The sequence below is a fragment of the Takifugu flavidus genome, chromosome 13 (genome assembly GCF_003711565.1).
Source record: "Takifugu flavidus isolate HTHZ2018 chromosome 13, ASM371156v2, whole genome shotgun sequence".
NCBI classification, from domain to species: Eukaryota; Metazoa; Chordata; class Actinopteri; order Tetraodontiformes; family Tetraodontidae; genus Takifugu; species Takifugu flavidus.
The window spans coordinates 3,690,100-3,711,013 of NC_079532.1; the positions used below are offsets into that span (position 1 = coordinate 3,690,100).

A 20,914-nucleotide genomic window follows, 5' to 3' on the forward strand; every position below is an offset into this window, starting at 1 on the left:
AAAATCATTTAAACCCAATTAAAGCTGAAATGAGTGTTGACGGAATACATCATTTCCTGGGCTGTGCTGATGCCATATAGATTGATTTTGAGACTGAACATCAAGAATATTGCAAAGTTTTGTGCTAAGCTATGCTAAGATAAGCTAAGCTAACAAAGGCACCTTACAAGATGGAGCAGCTTTGTCCTCTGCTCCTGTGATCTATTAGATCTGTTACCGAGCTCACGGTATGTTTTGCCAAATTCAATTAATTATTTATGGAGAGCGTTGGGACACCGTTCGGAATTGGATTAGCGTCTCTTGTGCGCTCTGTCCCGGAGTTCAAGCCATAAAAACCTGTCGGTCTTAAAAACGCATCTGCTGCCCGAAAGCATAACCATCTATCACACGCGTGTCTGAATCCGCATTAAAAGAAGTCCTCCTTTCAAATCTCGCAGTGAATTGCTGGTGGGTATCGACAGTCTTCACTTTTGTTTGCATGGGGGGTGGAAGGAAGCGATGGAGGAGGAAGGGAGAAGGGGGGGGGGGGTCCTCCTTAACCCCTCCTCCTGTCCCCGCTACATGTGAAGGGAAAAAGAAATCCGGCCGGCCTCCTTTCCATTCCCATGGATCATATTACTGAGACTCCAGCCCTGATACATCTGCTCTGCCAGTAATAACAGAGCGCGTCCCCGCGTCCCAGACCTGCGACCGTGGCGCCCCCTCCTCCTCCTCCTCCTCCTCCTCCTCCGCCTCCTCCTCCTGCTCCCGTTCCTGCTGTCCTCCACTCAACACATTGTATTCTCTCTGTTATTTCTATTAGCACCGCGATCACGACGGTCCGCGCCGCATGTGCCCTTCAAGCTCCCCGGCTGTAGCGCGTCCCTGCTCCATCCCTCCCGTGCGCCCCAGAGGCGAGTAGCGGCGGCGGAGCGAGGTGAGCGGCGGCTCCCGGTGCCATCGAACGAGAACAAGATCGTTTCGGGGTTTTTTTTTTTTGTCTGTGCGCTCCGTAGGCTGCTGAGTGTGGGCATCCTTTCTGCTGCTGTCGCTGCTGGCTCCGAACAGAGGACAAGAAAGGGCGGAGGAACCAAACTCAGATCTCCATATCTGATGCTTGAAGCCGTTTGAACCGACGGATATTTCGCCAGATTCTCCTCTTCCCGCGACGCTTTTTGCTGTTTTTTTTTTTTTTTTGCCACCATGGAGACGGTAGAGAAGGAGTGCGGAGCGCTAGGTGGATTATTCCAGGCCATCGTGAACGACATGAAGGTAACACGCATGTATATTCCCGCAGAATAATCTGGGGGTGAGGAGACGACTGTATATAAATATGAATGCATTTTTTAATAGCCTTTGTCTGTTTTCGCCGGGTCCCCCCCCCCCACCCCCCCGCTGCAAACGCCGCAGCAGGTCAGACCGAGAGATGAAACATGTTTCCCTTTGTGTTATTTGCATAATGTGCAGCTTGTCTGTCAGGCTGACATCCAACGATGCTCCAAGCAGCGCTGCAGCCTCAGCGATGCACTGGAGCTGCATGGAAGCACCAGCAATAGGGCAAACTGGTAGATTCGGTTTAAGATCTGCGTGCGTGCCTGCGTGTGTGCTTCCATCATTTTGATTCAGGCTTCCTTATCACTGTTATGCAAGCTGGGAAAGGGCAGTGAGACACATTTTAATGTCACCGAGGACAAATGTAGGAGATCATTTGACCCCAAACCACCTTGTCCATCCCTGCATGGAGGCGTTCTGGTTGCAGCACCTCACCCCGACGGCAGATCCTGGGCCCGAATCTGGTCGTGCTCCGTGATGTTAGGCAGAAATGTCAGACGTAGTCGGAAACATGGACGAGCAACCCCCCCCCCCCCCCCCCCCCGACCGGTGTCGCATCTTTGTCACCGTAATAATGGTTCTTATTTATCTCTTCCACGCGTCCTGTGATGTATACGTGTGATGGGGGAGGGGGGCTGATGAAGGAAGTGGCACCGGGGTGGTCTGTTGTTGTTCACCACAACAGATGGAAAGTGTGAACATGTCCACCAGGCCCCCATGGCAGACTCTCATTGAGGGGGTCGTGGGTGCTACTGGGTGCCGATAATGAAGAACAAGTCAAGCATCAAGCGTCACTTTCCATCATCCCGATTTCCCTATTGATCCGGGGCCTTCTCTTGTCAGGCCCCAGTGAAACCAGCCCTCGGCTACGAGCAGCTCTGGTTTGACTTCATATATTTTCCTTTTGTATTGTGCCAGAGTGGGGGCTGGGGTGGGTGGGTGGTGGAGGGGGTCTTTTAGAAAGAGGCGGCCCGTGTATTGATAAGCAGCACACATGAATGAGAGCGAAGCCCTTAGTCAGCACAGTGTCCACGTCCGCTGTCTGAGATCTGACCTCATTTTGGCCGCTTGGCTGGGCCGTGCGAGCCTGTCAGACCGGCTTTACCCCCCCCGGCAGTGGCGCACCAGTGCAGCTTCCCTCTGCTGATCTCACTGTTTGCAGCGTTCACCCGAATGACACCCACGCGGGGCTTTGGCCGAACCAAACACCCCCTCAAAAGGCTGCAGCGGCTTTACAGATACGCGAGCAGGCAGCCGTAAACCACCGAGCAAAGGAGGTGGTGGGAAGCGAAGTGACTGAGCTGGAGTAGATCAGAGAAGAGGAATTAGGTCAGCGGCGGATGTCATTCAAAGCCCGCGTCTGTGGAACGGCAGCCACCATTTTCGACAACCCCCCCAACCCAAAAAAATCCCTGCGCTGGATCTCTGAGGATGCTGGCTGCAGCCTCACCCTGGCGCGAGAGAGGAAGAGCCCCGCGGTTCTCTTCCTTTCCTGTGTTTGTCTCCTCCGTCGGCCTCCCGGGGAGCTGCTGGGTGTGGGTGAAGAGAGAATTATGTGTGTGTGTGTGTGTGTGTGTCCCCACCCTTGCCTCTCCGCATGGAGCCCTCTTTTACATGCATCTTCACCCTCCACCCTCAGCTGGCTTGGCAGAGCATCCCCTGACTCCCCCCGGGAGTCACAGGCTGCACAAACTAATGAGACACCTGTCGGAGTCCGGCGGCAGACGCGGCGGCTCGGAGACGTTCGTGGCGGCCGTGACGGCCGCTTTCCAGAAGCTTTCGAGAGAGAATTTCAACGGCCGTTGCTGCCTGGATGGAACAATAACTGGTGTAGAAGAAGAGAGGAAGGGGAGGTTACACCGGGGTTATTGGATTCAGGCTCCTACTTTAATGAGATCTAAGCCCTGAATGTGCTTTCTGTTTGTTTTCTGCTCTTATGCAGTAGCTCAAGGCGGCCTGTGATGATCCAGCCTTAAATCTCTTCCAGGTTTTTCAAAGGCAGGCTCTGCTACCTGCTCCGTGCACATAAACCCCCCTTGATGTACGAGCCTGCACACACAGAGGGCTCATGCCCACCACAGGCCGTTAGATCCCAAGATCTCTGAAGATAATATTATAAGTGCGCACATAATTGAGCCATGAGAAGCTGCAGTGACCTTTTTAAAGGCGAGTTGGAGCTCAGAGTTTAAACAGCAGCCAGTTTTTCAGCCTGAGGGAGGGAAAAGTTGAGCTTTGCTTCAGCTAATTGCATCAGAATTTCAGTGTCTTATCAGAGTTGTGTATGAAATTTTATTAAACTACCAGATTGTATCCTGTTGTGGAGAACATCATGTCTCTTTGTGTGTGTCTGTGACATCCAAATGTCCTTGCTGGAGAAGTTTATTTGTCTTCATTCTCTGTTCCCTCGACAGAGTTCTTACCCTGTGTGGGAAGATTTCTGTGCCAAGGCCACGAAACTGCACTCTCAACTCAGGTGAGGACAAATTCTCAGCTCATTGGAAAAAAAACAAGTTGTGTAACTGATACAGGCGCAGTGAATAAGTGCTGATGTGTTTCCAGGACCACAATTTTGGCAGCAGTGGCCTTTTTAGATGCCTTTCAGAAGGTGGCGGACATGGCTACAAACTCCAGAGGTAAGGCTTTTGTCTTTAAAATTCAGTCTTGCCTCCTAGAAATGAAGCCAAAAAAATAGTTTTAAAACTCTGCCTTTATCTTTCTAAACGATAATAGCTGATCCACTGAAGATTTCTGTCTCCGTTTAAAGTTTTTTCAAGTTTCAAAACCATATTTGCATCGTAGCATGAAAGATGCTAGGACAGACGCTCTGCTACCTTGTGATATTTCGTGTTGACTTCTGAAGTTTCCTCAAGATCCTTGAAGCTGCGCAGACATTCACGGATCAAACTATCACGTGAGGTTGTCGGGATTTAGGAGATATCTGTTGATTTTGTCGCTGACACGCGACATAAGATTTAAGAAACAGCCGAATGCAGAAGTTAGGTGCAGTCTTTAGAGATGGTTTAAAGGGTGTTTCCCTCCCACGTGGGGACCAGTAGCTGTAGGGCTCTCACACTATACCGTTTATTCTTTTGCTACGAACGCTTGAGTCTCATAGTGAAAGCGATTTATGCATAATCCGACCTCCGAACTCCACCTCTTTGAATGCCATGTCACACATTCCTTCATCAAAGATGGTCCTAGGGGGGATAGATCTGGGGTATGCAGGCGGCGGGGGGGGGGGGCGGGGGGGGCTCAAAGAAGTGAAAATCTGAGCTTATTGTTTCTTCAGTCTTAATGAGGTCTGCTGATCTGCTTAGTCACCCTGGTGGTGGTTGTAGACATGTCGGACAGAGAGGCGGCTGATTAACACAGATTTCTACGCAGCCGATCGTCGAGAGCAGTATGTAGGTCAAAAGCACGCACGCCGCACCAAGGCTCCCGGCCTGCATGCGCGTGAACGTCCTACGAACAGAGCACGGTGAAATTGAAAGGGTGACAGCTGGTGGCCGGCCACCTGACCTGGGAGGTCACATGTCAACATGGTTTTGAACAGTTTGCACTGGTGGAACCCTCAGTGAGCACTCGCTGCTAAATATCCCAGGAGTCACGGGTTCCCTGCCGTACTTCCAAAGCCGGTCTGGTAACAGGGAGTTTTATTGATATGGGCACCATCGACTTAAGTCATTGACTGGCTGCTCCAGTAAATCAGGCAGGCAGGCAGGTTTTTAAAGAGAAGTGTTTATAGTAAATAAAGGGAAAAGAGCAGAATAATATTGTAGATGGAACAGAGAGGTGAGAGGAGGTTTGAGTTCTGTAGCTTTGGATGCCTCAAATCCCCTGAAATGTGTCACTGATACCTCCACCCACTCTGTTCTAGCAAGGACATGAACTTTAGGAAGAATTCTTCACCGACCCCATAATGCAGAGAACCATATGGGATGGAAAAACAAGGTTCAGATTAATGTCACTTATGGCTTAATTGTATCGTTTGCAGGACTATAAATTATATTTGATTGTCTGCACACTCTTTTGGTTTGGATTTGTGGTCAAATATTTCAACCTAAGCCATGGGATTTGGGTCAGATATCTCCGTCAGTCATAAAAATGTTATGGATCTACATACCTTTAATAGAACTTTAAATGTTTTAGTAATAAAACCTGTCCATCTGGCTTGTAAGCTAATGTCCTGCTAGCTCCAGAGCATTGTCAGTATTTATTGGAGCTGGAACCGTGGACTGGGGCAACCTTTTAGTCCTGCACAAGGCAGAAGCTGCAGTACGGTCAGATGCATTTAACCTCCTTACAGCTGCAGCTAACATCCTAAATTCACTCTTGATTTTGCACTCAGCAGAAGGTCAGGGCTGCTCAGCAAATGGTGGCACGTACAATAAACAGAATTCAAGGATGACTAGCTAAGTCTCCATCCCCCTCCCCTCTGTTTCCCTTTTCTGTGCGAGCGTCTGGGTCGGCCTGCCTGCAGAGCTTCCCGCACTGCCATATAGGGCTGATTTCGGCACAGGAAAAGGCCGTATGATATGATCTGTTGTCCATCACTGCCCCTGGTCTCGTGTTAGGGGATGAACTGCAGCTGCTGGCACAGCTGGAGGTTTCATCACATTTGTGTACTGCTTCCTTTAATCTACCTTTAATGCACTCACCCCTTGTTCGATCTTTAAACCCTCTCAAACATGCACGCACTCCACAATCTGTGCGTGTGTATGTTTCCAGAGCTAAAAGTAGTTTAGAATTCTTTCCGGCGCGTCAACCTTAACGCTTTTTTTCCACGTCTCCTTGACGACGTGCATGCTCATGCCTTTTAGGGATAATACCTTAAAATGAGTGGATGCGACGTCTGCCAGCTAATTGCAGCAGCCAGAATGGGAGAAATTCACCTTCACATCCACTGGGTGGTTTCTGCCGTGATCGGCTGTTCGTCGACAGGCTTCAGTGCTGGATCTCACGCTCAGAACGCAGTTCAAGTGGAGACAAATTGTCGTGACCGTGTTTGCACACAGCTGCGTTGCTTTGCTGCGAGAATTTAAATGGCGCAGACTGTACTGGTTTCCTGTCACCCAAGGAAGGTGACAGTTTGACCTTCAGTCAATGCTGCCCTGTGGAGACGGGCTGATAGACCAAATTGGATTTAATGACTTCCTGCTCTGTCCCGATTTTGTGTTCATTCATAACACAAACAGCTGTATTAAAGGTCTGTTTAACTTCCTCTTTGCACCTCCGTCTGCAAAGATATTTAATCTTCCCTTTGCCCATGTGTTCGTTTGCAGGGTTAACGGTCACAGCCCTGGCGTCGGCGTCTGTTTTTTTTATGGGGCAGCTGGAAGGGTCGGCTGCACGGCGTGCTGGCACCCTGCCTGATGGAGTTGTTACAGGCTGCACCAGTGTCTAAAGACATGTCTGTCCCAGCGTAGTGGCAGCTCACATCTGGGTTCAATAGAGGTCCACCAACCACAAGTCAAGCCACAAGTCTCTACTGGATGAGTGTATGTGGAGGATTTCGTCCCTTTAAAGATAGCTGTTTCATGTCTCAACGCCCATCTTTCCTGGGGCATGTTTTCTTTTTATTTATAGCTTCCAGAACCCCCCAGGTTTTGTTGAGTTGACCGTTTTGCGAGGTGGATTTGACAAGAATATATTTATCTAGAGAATAGTAGGCTCTGTGTTTGGTGTGGATGGCGCATTGAGGTGGAAAGCTGACTGTATTTATTCCAGTTCAGGTGGGTGAAGATGAAAGTCAAAGGTCCCAGAGTGCGGGGGCAATGGGCCGTCAGGCTGCAGGCTCCCGACATAGTCAGCAATTGAGGAGAGTCCGGTGGAGGGTAGTTTAGGTGAGGTGGGGGTTGTGACTGCAGTGGGATTTCTACAGCTCTGGGTATCCAGGCTAGTAGAGGCGTTTGGATAATCCTCTTAGCCCCACTCTGTAACACACAGACACAGCCACCCTTCCCTTCTCTTCCTCACCAGCCACCCCCAGTTTCACAATTCATAACAAACTGGGATCACTGGTCCTCTCTGTGATGCCCCCGCGAGTGCGCGTCAACAATGACGACAAAAAACCCTCTTCACATCTGGGTGCCAGAGCCTGTGGAGTGCAGACGCCATCACACCCACACACAGACATAATGTTCCTGCGGGTTCCACTCTGTCTGGCTAGCTCTTACTCATGCCGTCCACGCTCGCTGGAGGAATGGACGCGCGTTAGTAGATCAGCGTTTGAGCGAGGTGGTAAGCTGCTTGGCTCTTGTGCTTCTCTGGGCTGGCAGATGGGACGGATATCCCTACCTACCATCTGGAGAGCCTGGCATGGGAGGGATGCGACTTCGGCCTAGTGCAGCGTGAGATCAGCGGATTAATGTCCCCCCGCGCTATCCCAGCATAGCTATTTTTACAGACATGTCAAATAATGAGTGTACCCGTGCGACCGGCACTGGCATCCATCAAGTATGACATTTCAAGCCAAAGTGTGATTCCCGTGTTGTCCAAGGACAAGGGTTAGGCCTGCATACACACGCCTGACTTAAACAAACAGGCTCGCAGATGTTACAGATAGATGCATAACGGTCTGCTGCATCATTCTGCTCATTGTCTGCTCAACGGGTTTTGGTATCCTTCTACCCATTAGCCAGGGGACCCTGACAAATGCTGACAAACTGCACTTATTCCTCTCTCTGCTGTCTGTCTCAATTTTGCAGCTATTAGGATGAACAGCAAAGAGAAAAAAACCATGTCTGGAACAGTGATGTAAGGGCCTGGCGATAAAACAGGGAAAATAATGCAAAAGCAAACATCGGTCTGCATAACTTTTGTTCTGTGGCCCAATACCAAGCTGAGAAGGAAAAACACCAGCCTGGAGGAGAACATCGCGTTCGGCTACATCCTGAATGTGAACTCAGGAGACGGGAGGGAAAAGGCAGAGGAGAGCGCCAGAAGGAGGAATGTGAGGGAGGATGTAAAGGAGTGAATGAAAATGTTCTGAGCGACGCTGCTCTTCGATCAGCCGGTGAGGGATTTAGGGACTTCGGTTCGTGCCCTTCAGAGGTGGAATGTCTCAAAAATATTCGGAGAGAAACAACTGCAGAACCTGGGACCTTCCCATCAGCCTCAGCTGGAGGGCTGATGAACATAATAATATCAGCAATCACGATGAGAATCACAAATATGAGCAGGATGAAACATTATTGTAGCGTATATTTGACTTGTGCTCTTGGTAAGATTACATTCTTCTAAAATGTAGTTCATATCTGGCTTTTTTTTTTATTCTGGCAAGATTATTTGGGAGATTTATTTCATTGGTATTTCCCCTTGTTCACCAGTAGCGTGGATCATGTTTGGCTCTCATCATATCGCTTTAACGTGAATTCCACAAAGTTTTCGTTGGTCCCTCCCAGCAAGGTTTCACCTCGCTCGGCACCGAGGAGAAGGGGGAGTGCCTCCAGGCTCCGAGGTTGCAGGTGGGACGTGGCGCTTTTGAAGCTGGGTTGGCATTGTTTGCATGATTGTTTGCAAATGAGCTGAGCCGCGGGAAGTCTTGGCAGAGCAAAGCAGTGGGCAGGACGCTGTCAGCTAAGATGAAGGGTGTAAAAATGGGACAGCCTGAGTCATCGGATTCAGCGAGCCCACAGCACTTGCAGCAGTAAACATTTAGAGGCAGCTTGCCTTTTACCCGGAATTTCTGTGTATTTCGGGATTGTCCAGAACCGAGTCGGACATGGTTTCTGTCCCGTCTCTGTTTCCCATTCCTTCTGCACAAATAAAACACATCTGGGCCAGCGGTTAGTTTATTTTTAGCAGCATTTATGTTCCTGAACAGGAAGCCCCTCCAACAGAAAAATATTGCTTCCTCCTTGTTCTCTTCCTCCTCCTTCTCAATCTTAATGCACTCCAGAACATGTTTACACCATGAAATACGGGTATGTCCCCGTCTGTGCCTGTTTCTGCTGTGGTTGCTGCAGACAACAATGGCTCGACTGTAGTTTTGAGAGGGTGCGACTAAAACAATTGATCTGGAGCCATTTTCCCCTTTTCATTAGCATTGTTGCTGCTGGAAACGACATCCCAGCAGCATGGAAGTGAGACCAAGGTGTTTAATGAGATTCAGGTTTTCGCCAGTGTAACTTTTTCAGCTTTTTTTGATTATTTCCAGCTTCTTAAATGTGACGTTTAGCTGCCCTTTTCTACTGCGCTGTAAATTTAACAGCTCCGGTTATGGACTCATGGAAGCTTTAAAGAGCTCAACATGGCCTCTGGCTGGAAATTGAGCTGGTAGTTTGATGTTTCATTGAAGAATTGAGTGGCAGATACATTTTCCATACAGTTATTTAGTAGTTTCGTTATGAACCGCATTTCTATAACAGACAACTGCTTCTCACTTTCAAGTGTGGCGGGAACACAAACAGGGCTGGGAAGAAGCTTAAAATACTAAAGAACACAAACAACGTTGGCCTAGTTTCCCCCAACGCACAATAATTCCCTCAAACAGTCAGGCCACAGTAATAAAACATAATTTTCCTCTCACACACCTCATTTAAAATGAACAGTAGAAACCAAGTGATGAAGACTTTGGCTTTTTTGTCGCCATCTTAGAGTCCTGTGAAGTGAAGACTTCAGAGCACGAGGATACAGCGCACATTTTTGATCGCAGAGACTGCAGAGTTTCTTAAAACGCTATCTGTCATCCTCAATGAGCGTCTTCCTGCCGCTGCGCGCCGCTTCTTCCACGATCGATATCTGCTCGTGGATGTTTTATCCACTCTTCTGTCCATCAAACGACATTATTCCCTAACAAGACATGCAAAGGACGCTGCCTTATTTTTAATAGCATCAACTCCCGCCGAGCTGCGCTCCATCTGCACTTTGAAGGGAGCGTTTGATGATGTTTTATACGTCGAGTCGTTTCCTCGACTGGTGTCTAAACAAGACCACCAAAGCTGGCGAGAATTCCTCCCCATTCATTCTCTTTTCTTTTAGTCATGGCTGCATGACGCGGGCGCCTGTTTGGAGAGCAATAAATGCAAAACTGCTGCTTGAGAGTTTTGCAGGAAGCCGCCCACGAGCCAATAAGATTTAATTTACATTTGTTTACACTGGACCTAAAAAGTATGCACGTATTTGTAAAGAGCCCTCTATTGCACCTGCAGCTGACACTTCCTCTAACCCCAGACGGGGCCACCTTTTGCAGTGTGTACCCTCTTTCATCGTCCCTTCTCATCTTGCAGCTTGTTTCAGCCGTCAGTGGCCTCCACTGTGTCCCTGCCAGTCCACATTCTGGAGCGCTTAAAAACAAGCAAAGTAGGCTAAACGCGCGAGGATGGGGCCATCTATACCAGCTCTGTAACCAAGGTGCCGGCCCCAGGAATAGTTTTGTCGTGCTTTGATGGAATTTCCTTGGCTAAGCAGCAGCTGGGCTGGAGCTTAACAGGAAAAAGAACAGGGACTTGGTTTTCCTGGACGTGAAATTGTGAGGATGTTCTGTACCTTTTTACCTCTGTGGCCCACATAAACATGCTTTTATTGACACAGGAAGCAGAGGGATAGAGAGTCGACTTCAAAGAACTGGACTCAGCTTGAAGGATAGCCGTTAACACACGGAACCAGCTACTGCAGGATCTCCAGGCCGGTAGTCTCGAGTGCAAAAGAAACCTGAGCCAAACAGCAGCATGAGATGCTAAAAAGGAGACATAGTTAAGCCGAGCCTCCATGTTGAAGACATTAAGGCAGGAGGCCTGCGGCAGTTTGGCTCCTGGCTCCCGGGCTCCTGGCAGGAGAGTCCGCTATAAAGCAGGCCTTTAAAAATGCTCCTCCTTCTTCATGGAATCAGCGTTTTTAATAAGAACCAGAGATCTGGATGGGACCGCTCACTAAACGCTCAGACCACACTGTGTTGATTGGGCTACTTAAAGGTTCCCAGTAAAACCCAGTGGTTGGGGGTTCTGACATTCCCTGTAATGTGTTCCACTAGTGGATCTTGTGGTGATTGATTTAATTCAATATGAAGGTATCGAACAGGACAGCGGCAGCCACTGGCAGTGCTGATACGCTCAAACACACGCGCTCTGTTCAGTTCAGGCGTCGTAAGATAAACGGCCGGCTTATGTAACACTTCTGCTCACTCCCGATCCCTGCTGTGGTTCATGCATTCCCATGAGAGTGTCCGATATGAGCTTGACACGGCTCCCCAGGGTCCAACCCACTCAAATAATCACTTGCCTGGCCCCTGAAAATTTTAAGCCAACTTTTTTTGGCTCCTGGATAAACGTGTGAATCCTCCCATCTTTTCACAAGCCTGTGTGTATTTAGGGGACATGGAAGTGAATCACACTGATTCTGTCCATCCGGCTGTGGCCAGACAGACTCCCGGCCATGAGCAGGAAAACCTTGGGACCTCTCCAGGATGTAGCTGTCAGCTGACCCCACCTCGAGTAGGGGAAGGGAGGGGAGAGGAAGAGAAACTGACAGGTGTCCCTGGGACAGCAGCAGTGGGACGGCCTGTTCTGGTGATTGAACGCTTCATATCACTCGCTGCCCCCGTGGTGCCCCGAGCATCCTGTGACAGTTGATTTACAGCTGTGCCTCTCATGTCATGTGTTGGAAGTAAAGGAAACATAGACTGTGCACGTGTGTTCGGGCCTTGTTTTCCTGTGCTTATGAACCCCTGTAGGCTGTTGCATTACAGGCATAACACCGGTCCATCTATGCCTGTTTACATGGAACTCACAGGTACAGCTTCCATATGGTAACAGCATTACATCCTAATACATTTTAACACCCGTATGCGCGACAGCTGGATGACCTCTGACCTCTAACCCTCCCCTTGGATCGGAAAAGCAAAACAGGCCCCGAATATCCCACCCATCCTGTCCCAAACAGGCTTAAGCTATCTAGCATCTGCATGACAAAAGCGTCCAAAATTGCTGAACTGGTGCAGCCGTTGCCGAGGCTGGCGCCAGAAATACTCTTTGAACTGGAGAGGACTGATGGAATGTAGCCTAGTTTCTTTTTGTGATAACTGGAAAATGGCACAGATCTCACCGGACGGCTACTCAGAGCATTCCACGCCCCGTCTCTTGTTTCAGGCTTGCTATATTTGTCTTCTTTCTCTTTCATTCCATGCCATCACTCCATCTTTCTGCCTCCAGTTTGTATGTTGCAGGTTAGGGCTGCTGTGGTCTTGCCTCCTTTCTGGCCTACATGAGTCGTGTTTAGGAAACAGACAGAACAGGAAAGGCAGAGCAGGCAGGGAAGAATAGAGGGATATCCCCTTACAGGGTTGACTCCTTTTCCCTCCAAGGTGTTGAGGGCTGTTATATCCCTAACACCAACACACACACGCACACACACAAACATACATTCAATCCTTCTTAAGAATATGAACACGATATGAACACATTCAATCTCTGCAAAGCCTCAAACACGTCATGTCCCTTTTCATTCACTGTTATTGTGTATGTCTGTGTGTGGAGAGAGACCCCCAGATTAGCCCTATGTGGGCCAGATTACAACAGGGTCGCGGCTGTCACATATTACAACCAGCCTGTGAACTATTATTAAGTCAGTGATCCAGTCAGGGCTAAAGGGGCTAAAAACCCATTTAATTACACTTTAGCAGATGGATAAAATACGAAAAGCAAGCTGCACAAGCTGTTCTTGTCACTCTGGTGGCACTAGTGTGTATTTCCTCTCTTTATTTATTTAAAAAAAAAAGTGGAGTTCAACTTTTTGAGTTGTCTCTAAGCCAGAATGACGTTTGAAGCCTCTGTCCAGCCAGCACATTTACACCTAGTGGTCGTATAGGGTAATGCAGGAACGGTGCACCTGACAGGAGAGACTTTTCAACATGCATTCTTTACAGCTCCTTGTGGGAAATCCAATTTTTAGGACAAGAGACATGTTTGATCTCAAGTGACAATCTCTAAGCAGACATTTCTTTTCTCTCAAGGAGCCACCAGAGATGTTGGCTCAGCTCTGACAAGGATGTGCATGCGACACCGAAGCATTGAAGCAAAATTGCGCCACTTCACCAAGCAAGTGTATTTTCTTGTACTTCCACTCCACCTTTGTTGAGATGCTTGAATTTGAAGGTATATATTTTTATGTCATCCATTTAAATTTCTCTTGGCCCACGCTGTGCTGCCACAGTGCTCTCATGGAAGGCCTGGTCACACCTCTCCAGGACAGGATTGAGGAATGGAAGAAGACAGCCAATCAGCTGGACAAAGACCACGCCAAAGGTCAGCAAGGCGCGGTCTCTATCTATTAATGCATATTGTGAATGCTCAACCACTTAAGTCAATTCTTGCCTGCATCTTTTCTTTTTCTTTCTCTGAACAGAATACAAGCGCTCTCGCCAGGAAATCAAAAGGAAGTCACTGGACACCATGAAGCTCCAGAAAAAAGCAAGAAAGGGTGAGACGTTGACTCAGACACACAGCTTTGGTGAATTTGGTGATACTGGACTGACTGGATGATAGTTTCGATCAAACTGGCGCCATCTAGAGGATCGTTTCAGGAATCACAGCCCAGTCAAATCAAAATGGCTGGTGCAGTTGCAGAGGCTCCTTTCCAGCTTTGAATATTTGCCTGTCTTGCTCTTATAAATCAGAGATGCTGTTCTCGTTCCTGGCTGTGCTTCCTTTGACCCCTACCGCTGCCTGTGTTTAACTTTCCGTTCTCATGCAGGATTTACTGCAACACCAGCGCTAAAGGCTAATCACACTTATGCAATGATCTGATACGGCTAACGGTGCCTGTTCTTGTGTCTCCTCTCCTTTCCCGTTCCTGCACCCTTCCCATCTTTCTTTCTGGCTATTTCCATGGCTGTAGAGCTTCTAGGTATGTTGTTTGTGTTTGATCTTTACATCTTCTTCATCCATCATAAGCATCCTCAGAATAAACTGCCAGTCAAAAAAAAACCTTTGCATTTTTTGAATATAAAAACTAGAAGTCCCATTTTTTTTCTTCTGAATTTGCACATTGTGTTGTACCACCTCTACTGACCTTGTTTTGCTTCAGCCGTGCTCGCTTTTGGTATAAAATGGTTGTTCCAATCAATTCTAATTACACAGTAATTACTGCAGTCTGTCTGTGCGAGGACCGTTTCCATCATCTATGCAGTCATCTTTCATTGTGCTTTATGTGAATTCAGATTGTGCATCGTGCTGATTTATATCCATTTTCAGGACCTGCACTTTAGCACCAGCTGCCTTACTTCAGTTCCTAAATGATGACATGTGTTCTCTGTCCTCACATCACCAAATACACCCACCATTTGGGTTATGTGTTCATCAGTGCATTGACCTGCAGTACACACAGTTCTGTCATTATGTTCCAATCATCTCATTTTTTTACCCTCCTCCCTGCACCCCGTGAAACATTCTTTCACTAATTATAACGTGCCCCCTCGTCTCTCCTCATTCCTGTCCTGTATCTCTGCTCCCCTCCGCCCCGTCCTCCTCCGCCTCTCCCTGGTCACGCAGGCCGTGGGAACCTGCGCCCCCAGCTGGACAGCGCTATGCAGGATGTCAGTGACTTGTATCTACTGATGGAGGAGACGGAGAAGCAGGCTGTGCGGAGAGCCCTCCTGGAAGAAAGGGGGCGCTACTGTACATTTATTAACATGCTGCAGCCTGTGGTGGTGGGGAACATTAACTTTTAACAACAAAATATTCTGTTTTGTTGCAATTTAAGTGATCCCAGTTTAATTTAAGCTGCCCTGTTTGCCCCTCCAGAACATAGAAATTGCCATGCTGGGAGAGGTGACACACTTACAGGCTATTGTTGATGACCTCACTGTGCTGACCGAAGACCCGCACAAGCTGCCGCCAGCCAGTGAGCAGGTAACACATTTCAGGTTGATAATATTGCCAGTCACGATGCCTAAATATTACAAAAATATGTGGAGATGGATGGCCTTATTTAATTATTCATCCTGCTCAGTTTTCCCTGCTGCTTGCCCAAAGTTCCTCATCTGTAACTGTCACATGTCTCTGCAGGTGATCCGGGACCTGAAAGGCTCCGACTATAGCTGGTCCTACCAGACCCCTCCTTCCTCCCCCAGCAGCACTGGTTCCAGGAAGAGCAGCATGTGCAGGTACTCCCCAGTCACACACACACACGCACACTTATCAGGATTTATCGCATATGGTAGCAATATTTTGCTAACGGTGGTTATAATTCACGCTGTTTGTGTACAGAAATGCATGGTCCTAATTTCTACCCACGTATTTTCAGTGACATGATCAGCTACAATCATTTACACTGTCGGCACACATACAGGCACACACTCACACACGTGTATGTGGAGCCAGACTCTCGCCGACCGTCATCACGGAGTACACGGCTCTTAACATTCGCTCTTGGCAGATTTGCAGCCCTCAAGCTCCTTACAGCCAGATTAGGTCCTGAGCTGTGAAAATGACAGCAGGAACGTGTGTGAAAACTGATTCTAGAGACAAACGTCTGGCCCATATTCAATCAAAGCAGGCACACTGAGAGAGAGAAGGGGACATGAATAACTTATGGTTGATTGTCGTGTTTCTGTTGGCATTTTCCTTTAAACTTCGGTTGGGTGGTCGGGAGAGTTAGTGGCATGTTCACTCATATATATTCTAGAGAGGGAGCAGAATAACACATGCTCAAGGTGAGACCCATTTTACGCAGCAGTGTAGCTAATTAACGCTATAGAAGAGCAGAGAAATACAGTTAATTAGACTGACAGTGGCAGGAGACAGAGTGTGAGGACAGCTGTTAAGCTTTGAAGCAAAGAAGGAAAATTCAAAGAAAATATTTTTTAATGCCCTGTGACGTATCAGAACCAAAGAATGGCACTACTTGAACACGCGAAGATGCTTTTATGTTGTCGTTTTTGTGATTAATATTTCATTTATATTCTCTGTGTTCACAGTGGCCCAGAAATACAATTACAACAATCCTAGAGGGCAATAATGAGATTTATTGAAAGCTTGTTTTTCACCCTGCTGTTGTTTTATTAGAAGATTCTCTTTGAAAGACATTTCAAAGGAAAATGAATCGTAATTTTTTATCGAAATTTCCTTTTTACGGATCGTTGGTAAATACTGATTAATAAATAATGTGGGCAAATGGAGCGCCTGATGCCAAAACACTTTTGTCCAGCAGAGAGCAGCATCAACCTGCTAAAACACCCCCATGAAGCGTTGTTGGGCAGCTCCCCCCTCCCCAGCAACGCACCATTCCTGCTTTAATGTAATTCAGAAAACTGACCAATCGTAGCCTGCCACCACGACCTCGCGGAGGGTCTGTCCTTGCTGATGGGAACTGATGGCACTCTGACAAACATCCTTTCATCTGAGCCGTTTGCACACGCCAGCGGGGTGCAACAGTTAGCCTTATTTATGAGTGAGAACAGTCACTTCTCTCTGGCTGTTTTTTTCCCACAGGGAACCTTTTTAATTTGAAAAGTTGTTAACTGCCTGTCACAGCTGCTGCCAGCAGCAAAGACGGTCGCCACGCTGTTCTCTGCTGGACAAGATAAAGTACACCGGTCCTGCTCAACAGTTGCCATTATATGCCTTAAAATATGGGGAATTCTCAGTGCTCCCGTACAGGTCATAATCTGGTAATCTGATCTCACTTTACATCAGATGAAATCAGTCTTGCACCCAAGCGACTATTATGGCGTTTGACATGCTGTCTGAAATAATTTGTTGCTGAAAATACTTAGGTGTTGGATATATACTGACATGCCATCCTCCCGACAGTCTCCTGCAGATGCCCTCTGCCGGAGCCCATCGGCTCAGCAGCGTCTCTTCCCACGACTCTGGCTTTGTCTCCCAGGATGCCAACACACACTCCAAGCCACCGTCCCCCATGCCTTCTGACATCACCAGCCAGGTAAAAGTGTAAAAAGTTAATGTGATCAGGGTAAAATAAGGGATTAACTTAAGCTTCTTGGTCCAGGGGGGTTATCATGATTCTCTGTATTGATTCATTCATTGTACAGCTCTGTTAGCATGTTAGCCTTTTAACATTTCAGACCTATTTGTCTCAGTAAGACCCTGATAGCCCAAGCGCCACTTTTTTTGCTGCAATAGTGCTTTGCCAGTTGGCAATGCTGAATTTTGCCCCCCACTGGACCGGGCTCTCATGGCTCTCGCTGTCTGAACATATTCCGGTTTAGAGAACAGACTGGCTCAGGCCAGCTGATGCAACATTTCTGTCAGAATAAATGATCTTACAGGCAGCTTCTTTTTTTTTTTTTTCTTTCAATCGAGGCTACATAGGTCCCCACAGAGATGAAAATACCTCCTGCCTGAAACTCATCAACACTTCTCCAACTCTTCTCACCCCCTTTCTCCGTGGCTCTTTGGTCTACTTCTCTCCATTTCCTCCTCTCCCATTTTTCCCTTCCCCAGAAATCAACCAGCTCGGCTTCCTCCGAGGCCTCAGAAACCTGCCAGTCTGTCAGCGAGTGCAGCTCTCCGACAGCGGTTAGTACAGGGTGTGCTGCACAAGCACACTCGCAGACATGCACGCATTGGTACTTACATTACTCATTGTTACCTGTGGTCTAAAGAGGCCTGTAGGTTCCACTTGGTGAGAACTCATCACGGATGTGGAGCACTCTGACTCAGACTTGTCTATCCATTCCGCAGTTTGGCTCATGCTCATCCTTTGGTACCTTTCGCCCTGCTTTCTCTCACACTGGCACCATCATCAGGCCTCTCTCTGTTATACTTCCTGCGTCCCCCACATTTAAACACTCCCCCGGATCCAACACCCCCTCACCCACATCAAAGGTTCCTAGCTGGAAGGTTTGTTTTCATTTGCAATTTTACTTTTGGCTTTGCTCTCGTTCAACTTGCTTGTTGCTTCTTCTTTTTTTTTTTGGAGATGCCTTCATGCACATTGATGAGCGTGTCGATGCCACAGTCACCGCTTTGCTGCCGCTCATCAAGCTCAGTTTCCAGTCTTTTCTCAAAAAGATGTGCTAAACTGAGAGTAACCCTTTCATTTAACAGCGCTCGCGCAGCCAAAATGCAGTCTACATAAGCTCATGAGCCAAATTTGCAGCTTCTGTGTTTTATGTGCCGCGCGAATGTTGGCCAAGGAACACTAGCATTTCACAGTTGGGAGTTTTAGTTTTGCTTCTGCTGCTGCAGGACTGGGCCAAGTCAGGTTCCTGCGAGACATCTTTGGCCAGCACTCTGCAGCGTAGGAGGGAGTCTGTAGATAAGATGAAAGAACTGGAGGCTCCGCCCAGCCCGCAGGGGCAGCCCGATGATCCCCACCGAGCGAGAGTTGGCCTGGGGAGCATGGCAGCCAAGGTGAGAGTAACCATTGAATCGTTCCAAGACCTGTGGTGAATGGAATGTATAAATGCGCTCTTATTTTGTGTGTTTACTCTCTGTCTCAGCATGGTGAGCCGCTCTCCCCTGCAGCCAGTACCCTAGCTATGGTTCTGACCCGGGGTTTGAGTATGGAGCAGCAGAAGAGCAGCAGGGACTCGCTGCAGTACTCCAGCGGCTACAGCACCCAGACTAACACCCCCTCCTGCTCCGAAGACACCATCCCATCACAAGGTAGGGAGACTCCTGTGTTGTTGGAATACATTTATAGCATCTGGACACCTTGCGGCAATCCTCTGAGGACTCCCTTCCTACACGGAAGACATGTGAGTTAGAATTACAGGGCAGGCTGCTAAGATCCAAGATCAAACTCTGTCCCAAAAAAGACATTTGTAGATCATCAAAAAAAGTTGAAATGCACCAAAATGGAATGCTTCCTCCTGTGCAACAGTGCAGCTGCTATTCCATGTTTTTGGCTGTCGACGGGAATACACAATGAGCTGCAAATGACTCCTGTACCACTTTTTTCCCCTGTATTTTTCATCATCTTTCCTCCAGAATAAACTCTTTACGACTTCCTGTCACTTCCAGGTTCTGATTATGAGTGCTACTCTCTCAACGGGGATGCTGACAATGATGGACAGGCAGACTTTGACAAGTCCTCCACCATCCCGCGACACAGCAATATAGCTCAGAGTTATCGGCGCATGATCCAAACTAAACGGCCTGCCAGCACGGCGGGCCTGCCGGCGGGCAAGACCCTGCAGGGGTCCTCCAACGGGGCAGGCGGAAGCAGCCCCGGAGCCATCTCGTCCGGAACGGCGACCATACGCCGAACACCATCCTCTAAGACGGGAGTGAGACGCACGCCGTCCACATCTGGCCCCATTCCAATCCGACCCCCCATTGTGCCAGTGAAGACCCCCACGGTGCCAGATTCTCCGGGATACGCCAGCCCGTCCCGCCACTGCGTGGGCAGTGAGGAGTTCCTGTACAGCGACGACGCAGCCGCTGGTGACTACGTCAGGGCGTCACCCAAACGGAGGAGCCTCCCGGAGACTTCTTGGGGCTTTGTAGGAGGAGGAATAGACAGGCTAGTAGACACCCACCAAGGCGCCGGCGCATCCGCCCGAAGCGCCGAGGAGGACCCTCTGCTTGCCGCCAACCGCCACAGCCTGGTGGAAAAGATCGGGGAACTGGCGGCCAATGCCCACGCCCTCGGTGAAGGTCAGTTCCCCGTTGGGGGTTCACAGTCGGGAGATGCGGCATCCCTGGACCCCCTGGAGTCATCAGCTGCGACTAAGGAGGGCAGGGATATGCTGGTGTTAATACGGCGTGGGGTGAGGCTGCGCAAGACGATGACTGACGACAGGTCGGCTCCCAGAATCCTGCGGTAGCTCAAGGACAATCGAGGCTGCGAGGAAGCAGCCGTGGTGCCCTTATGTAAAAACTGAAGCTTTGTAGTGAAATTCAACAGCACTCGTGATTCATAAAGACCAGGTACATGTAACAAAGAGGATGTAAAGTGTGGTGAGAGAAGGCCAGTTTAGATTAATGACCATCGACAACGTCAAGTCATTTCATGTCATGTATGTACTGCGTACGTATATAGTAATCCATATTTGTTTTGGTTTTAATTCTGTTTTTGTCTGTGGGCTTTGTGACTCTGCATCTCTGCTCCCAGTTCTTTCTGCCCAGTTAGTCCCTTTAGATCCAGTGACGGACAATTCACTGCCGTAGGGATTGAATGCTCTGTGTCTCTGTTCTTGTTCTTATAATTATTATAATATTGTGCATTTCTTAACTGCCGCAGCCACCTGTAAAGTGATTGGCAAAGTGCTCTGTGAGCCTGTGTGTATGTTGTGTTCCTCATCCCTACTGTACAAGTACCGTATTACTGTTTTGTTTCAGGAGCTGAACAGCAGCTGTGTAAGTCATGTAAAAAAAAAAAAGAGCAATATGGCAGTGTTTTTATTGCTGTACTGTACTGTCAATATATTCTGCAATTAAACGGGCTTTTTACTGTCGATTGGCTTAAATCTCTCTGTCTGACAAAATCCTACATTTATAGAGTAAATTGTACTGTTGCCAACACGCAGGTTTATTGTCCTGGCTTTCGTACCCACTTCCCCCACCCCGAAGATTTATTTGTTCATTACACTTTCCTTTATATAAAAAGATTATTTTATGACATTATAGATCTTCTTCGGGTGTTTTATATGTCTCTGTGCGCTGGTCTCACTTGAAACAATTTCAAACGCACTATA

At 48.3% G+C, this 20,914-nt stretch overlaps 1 protein-coding gene across 4 annotated transcripts; it reads left to right on the forward strand.

Moving 5' to 3' along the window:
* The first annotated feature begins 633 nt into the window (after positions 1-633).
* mtss1la (MTSS I-BAR domain containing 2a) lies at positions 634-20,674 on the forward strand. Of its 4 annotated transcripts, XM_057051393.1 has the most exons (16): positions 634-1,251; positions 3,723-3,784; positions 3,871-3,944; positions 13,262-13,346; positions 13,462-13,553; positions 13,654-13,728; positions 14,146-14,154; positions 14,799-14,956; positions 15,051-15,158; positions 15,315-15,412; positions 17,061-17,193; positions 17,715-17,789; positions 17,955-18,113; positions 18,462-18,626; positions 18,716-18,881; positions 19,239-20,674. In XM_057051393.1, exons 1-16 carry the CDS (start codon positions 1,183-1,185, stop codon positions 20,042-20,044), a joined length of 2,334 nt encoding a protein of 777 aa, XP_056907373.1. In that variant the 5' UTR covers positions 634-1,182; the 3' UTR covers positions 20,045-20,674. The 4 variants fall into 4 exon arrangements, with proteins under 4 accessions (XP_056907373.1, XP_056907374.1, XP_056907375.1 ...); XM_057051394.1 differs by lacking the exon at positions 14,146-14,154 and having other exon boundaries at positions 635-1,251; XM_057051395.1 differs by lacking the exon at positions 17,955-18,113 and having other exon boundaries at positions 641-1,251.
* The last annotated feature ends 240 nt before the right edge of the window (positions 20,675-20,914 follow it).

What these genes read in the sequence shown, in the direction of transcription:
- mtss1la (XM_057051393.1), top strand. Translation starts at nt 1,183, where the DNA reads ATGGAGACGGTAGAGAAGGAGTGCGGAGCGCTAGGTGGATTATTCCAG. An exon ending in AAATTGCGCCACTTCACCAA is followed by an intron (nt 13,347 to 13,461) that starts GCAAGTGTATTT and finishes GTGCTGCCACAG; the next exon opens with TGCTCTCATGGAAGGCCTGG. An exon ending in TGGGGAGCATGGCAGCCAAG is followed by an intron (nt 18,627 to 18,715) that starts GTGAGAGTAACC and finishes TCTCTGTCTCAG; the next exon opens with CATGGTGAGCCGCTCTCCCC.